Below are 5,231 nucleotides of genomic sequence, written 5' to 3'. Positions count from 1 at the left end.
TTTTTTTTTTTTTTTTTGAGCTAAAAAATATATTGCCGTAAATGTTGATAGGTAAAGTATGTATACAATATATCATAAACGTTGATAGCATATTAGGTAAAGTGTGCATAGTGTACATATATAAAAGCATATATTCTAGCAGTAATATTCTAGCACGTTCCAAACACATCGCTTTAGCGCGAGTTAAATATTCGTAGCAAATATTTGCTATCCCAATGGTAAATGAAAAGTTAAGCAATGCCACTAAAAGATTTGTAATTTCAATATTGACTATTATGCGTAGTTTATAATGAGATTTCAAACGCGATGAAAATGTGAGAATTCATAAAAGCAAATATGATATATTTTATTTTTAATTATATTAATGAATATAATGAATTATATTAATAAATATTAATGAATATTATATTAATATATCTCTATAATATATCTCTTGAATTATGTTATTCATTTAATTATTAAATTTAATTAATTAAAAATTAATTAAAATAACGTAAAAATTAATTAAAATTCCAATAAAATTTTCAATACTATTTTAATAATTTTTATTATAATTAATAAATTTTGTTACAACGAAATTATTACAAGTAGTATTTTGTATCAAATAATATTTAATAATCCAATAAAATAATTACTACTTTATTAAACTACTAATATCTACTAATACTACTTTATTAATTTAAAAAAAAAAATTTATTCAATACTTACACAGCAATCACGCCGGCATTTTCTTTGAAGAATTCTTTTCTAAGCACATGTTTGTAGTAATTTAACGAAGGCATCGAAGGTCTGTATGGCATTCTCTCTTCTTGTCTGAAAATACGTTCGATTTCATTTGCATCATAGATGAACACCATATCTGGTCTACCTAATAGACCTTCTATTTTCACAATATCTCCAAATTCTTTATATAATTTCTTCGACACTTGATCCACTGCCTGTATTTTGAAATCACCTGAAATGAAATATTCTGATATATTCATGTTACAAATAATGGTCACGTAAAACTTTCTTTCTCCGAAATATTTACATTAGCATATGTATGCTTATATATTTATATATATTTATTTATACATGAACAAAGTATATCAATATAATTATAATTATAATTGTATATAATAAATATATGCCTATATAGATATAATTCCATAAATGATTTGTTCTTTATTATTTTGTTTTATTATTTTTATTAATATAATTAAAAATTAAATATTTTTTAATATATTTTTGTGAAAAATATTTGAAAACTAAATTTCATAATATAGATGTATATGTGATTATGATATACCTATAAACGGTATAAATCGCCATGTGTTGCCTAAAAGTGGAATGGGTCTAGGTCCAGGAATTTCGGAATAAGGACGACACCGCGACCAATCTTGCTCTTCAATCTCTGTTGTCAAAGTTGCTTTTATAATATTATTTGATTGTTTGACAGTATTTTTAAATAATTTAGTGAATTTACAATTTAAAATTTGCATTTTTAGTCTGTAACATAAAAATTTAATAACAAATATATTTAGCATTTAATAATCAGTTTATGCTATTATTATTTATTAATCATTATTATTCGTTATTTTTTGTATTAAATGAATATCCATGATATTTGCGACTAATTTTAAGATGTTTTTTGCTTCTGCTAAAGCGGAAGTATATACGTAATATATTCTTAACCAGTGCACTGATTTTCACTTCATTCTTAATCTAAAAATGGATCGAGAAAAATTACTAAATAGGAGTGAAATTGAATTAGTGATATTTTATCAGTGAATTTAACATAATCATAGACATTATTGTTAAACAATAGGAATTATGTATGATTCCAATGATTAACAATGAAAATTATAGATAAAAACAAGTTCTTTTAGCAGTTCCTAATTTTAAAAAATATCTAAGAAAAATCGCTAAAATATAACAAATGTTGTGATAAGAGAAATAGAAACATATTATTCGTATTAATATGTAAATGTAAATATTTAAAATATCGAAACTTGAAATAATATTGATTAGTAATATTTTATCAAAAAAAACATTTAGAATTTATAAAATATATAGGATATTAATGTATTTGTAAGACATCTTTGAAAAGTCAATTTTAAAACAATCAATTCTATGATTCAAAACAAATAAAAAAAATTTTGATATATAAAAATATCGGTTAAACCTTATTTATTAAATTATAATCAATTGAAGTTTACGTTAGACGAAATAAAACGAGAAAAATAAAATAAGACTTTATTTTCTATCTCTATTACATCACCGTGTTTATTGAATTTTTTATTGAATTAAATTATTAAATTGTTTATAATTTTATAGATATAAATATTATATAATAAATTTTAACCGATACTTTTGTATTCCGATTTTGATCTTTAGAAATTGATTTTTCACAAATATATTAATATCCTATATATATACGTGTACAAATATTTATATTAAAGAAACATTGAAATTATATTTAATGTCTTTTAATAATATTTTTGAAAAATAATTTAAAATCATATTTTTATTTATATTGCTTATAATATTCGATATAATATTCGATTATTTTCTGCGTAAAACATAAATTGCATTATAAAAACTACGAAAGCTCTTTCAGATGAGATTTTACTAAGTATATAATTATTTCGTGCTTTCTAATAATATTGTTCATAGAACTCATTTCACGAAATTGTAAATTATCCATATTGAATATTATAATTTTAGTAAACAATTAAAATTTTTGAGAGGAATTATAAGAAAAAAAATATTTCGTTGCATTAATTAAATTATATAAAAAGTTAAAAAAAAATAAAAATACATAGAAAAATTTTTTTTATATTATACAAATTTTTTTTGTGATTATTTTTACAAAATTTGTTTAATTAGAATAATGTTAAATAAGAAAATTTGACAAAAGAAAGAAATTAAATAAAAATTATAACATTATATATATATGAAGATTTAATTTTAATAAATCTCAATACTTACCGAAATAAAAATATAGTTCTTTTAAATGTGTGGAATGAAATTTGTATTCCAATCACAATAATAATTTTTATTTATTTTAATATTAAAAATATAATTCTTTTAAATGTACGAAATTTGTTTTTCACTCACAATACTAATTTTGTTTATTTGCACATATATTTATATCAAAGACACGAACCACATTATTATGGTCAATATCAAGTAAATTATTAATTATTTCACTTAATGTTTTTTTCTTTACAGTAACACAAAATTTAATTATCTGCTATTATTATTTAACTTGATAATGTATATACATGTATCATGCACGACGAACCACTTTTGAATGGGAACACTTTCGTTCGAGACAAGTGCGCAACCTGCCCTTTTATTCTTCAAAAATTTCCGTTAACAATTAAAATAGTTATTATTATCGTTATTAAATTCTTAAGTTATTTAATTAAAGTAAAAGATAATTTTTAAAATAATAATAAATGGATAATAATAATAATAAATGGTAATTTACCAAATTTTTATCAAATTTGTGCATGTTGTTATTTTTATTTCTATTATTTCTATATATTTACGATACAAATTATAAAATTTTTATAATACCAATTTTTTATATTTAATTATACATAACTTTTTTATTAATTAAAAAAAAAATTTAATATTAAAATTAATTTTTTCTATTTTATAAAATAATTTTATTTATTTTTATTTTACTACTATTCACTAATATTAATGCACTTTGAACATCAGTTATTGGAAGAATTATAATTATATGAATATATAATGGCAAAATTTTTAAATATTTTATTATTTTAATTTTTTTTAAATTAGAATACTATAAAATTATTCTCTAAATTTTATCTCATTTATTATATATAATTTATAAATTTTTTTATAATTAAAAGTAGAAAATGAAAAATGTAAAAATAATGATAAAATAATTACAACAATGTTTATCGATCTTTTTATTGAACATTATTACTATACTGTTTATGTGTATAGAAATCATATTTTTGATACAATTTTTTTTATTGTAAATATATTAATTAGATTCTATGATTCATACCATTTAGATTTTTTCAATTCTATCGATTTTAATTTATCCTTATATTTATTTACAAGTTTCTCCAAATTTATGTCATTATGGTTTATTTTTGTCTTTTGTTTTGGCTATAAAGAAGAATTTAAAATTAAAAAATATAAATAATTAAAATACAATAATTAATACAAAATATGAAATATATGTAAACTATAAAAAATATGATATAGATGATTTAATAAATTTAAAAAAAGATAATTATATAACTTAGACTTAGATTTTAAAAATATTTACCTTGATTTTATTCTTATCGTTAATTTTTTGTTTTCTTTTCATATCTAATTTTTTAGATGATTTTTTAATTTTTTTTTCTTTTTTTATTGTTCGATTGTGCACTATTGCTTGAGTTTTTAAATTATGTTTCGATCGCAATTTATTTACACCAGGTTTTCCAATCATTCCAGCATATGGTTTTTTGCTAAACTCATCTACATTTTCAGTTTTTAATTTCTTTGTTGCAACTTCTTCATTCGTAATTTCTTTTTTTCTTTTCATTTTATTTCCCGTCCAAAGAGGATTATTCTCACGACTCTTTTCAAGTCTCTTTCGCTTAGCATTTACCATAATCCGATTTTCTATCGAGAATGACACGATTGGTCTCTAAATAAATAAAAATGATATATAAAAATATAATTTTATAAAAATTTATATTTATATTATTGAAATTTTATATACATACCCTATTGGAAGTAAATATATTTGGATTATTATTCACATTTCTCAAAGCTTGAAGTGCATCTTCATGTTTCGTAAATGAAATAAATCCATATTCTTTCGATTTTCCCACTCCTTTAATATCCACGTCTTTTATATCTCGCATAATACGTGCCTTTATAAAATTTATTTTAAATACTTGCATTTTTTTAAATTTTAAATATATTTATTTCATATTAAATATTTAAATTTTAATAATTTAAATTTTCTAATAAATACCTCTCTAATGATCGCAGTGGGAGGACCATGATGTTCAAAAATTTTTCTGAATTTAAAATCATCTAATATAGGTGGTAAATTATGAACAACGAGTCGCACTCTTGATACGAACATATTTAGATTTCGTAATATTTGTGATTTCCACTGTTCTATTTGTAATCGTTTTGTCATATCTGCTGCTGAAACTCCAACAGCAGCTGGACTTCCAGCTAATACAACTAAAAAATTTAAATTTATG

At 20.3% G+C, this 5,231-nt stretch overlaps 2 protein-coding genes across 2 annotated transcripts in view; both read right to left on the bottom strand.

The window, feature by feature from the left end:
• The window catches only part of LOC102673224 (probable cytochrome P450 49a1), a 7,102-nt gene extending 5,621 nt beyond the window's left edge, over positions 1–1,481 (bottom strand). The window contains exons 1-2 of the mRNA XM_031514126.1: positions 1,289–1,481; positions 709–955 (exon numbers count right to left, since the gene is read on the bottom strand). Of these exons, the coding sequence (XP_031369986.1) occupies positions 709–955; positions 1,289–1,481 (440 nt within the window). The remainder of the gene's footprint in view (positions 1–708; positions 956–1,288) is intronic.
• Positions 1,482–3,911: 2,430 nt separating this feature from the next.
• Positions 3,912–5,231, bottom strand: part of LOC102681476 (RNA-binding protein 28) — a 4,300-nt gene continuing 2,980 nt past the window's right edge. The window contains exons 8-11 of the mRNA XM_006623486.2: positions 4,994–5,211; positions 4,740–4,889; positions 4,295–4,660; positions 3,912–4,131 (exon numbers count right to left, since the gene is read on the bottom strand). Of these exons, the coding sequence (XP_006623549.1) occupies positions 4,015–4,131; positions 4,295–4,660; positions 4,740–4,889; positions 4,994–5,211 (851 nt within the window). The 3' untranslated portion in view covers positions 3,912–4,014. The remainder of the gene's footprint in view (positions 4,132–4,294; positions 4,661–4,739; positions 4,890–4,993; positions 5,212–5,231) is intronic.

Source organism: Apis dorsata, unplaced genomic scaffold, assembly GCF_000469605.1.
Source record: "Apis dorsata unplaced genomic scaffold, Apis dorsata 1.3 scaffold_896, whole genome shotgun sequence".
NCBI lineage: Eukaryota > Metazoa > Arthropoda > Insecta > Hymenoptera > Apidae > Apis > Apis dorsata.
This window is presented reverse-complemented; position numbering and strand designations above follow the sequence as displayed.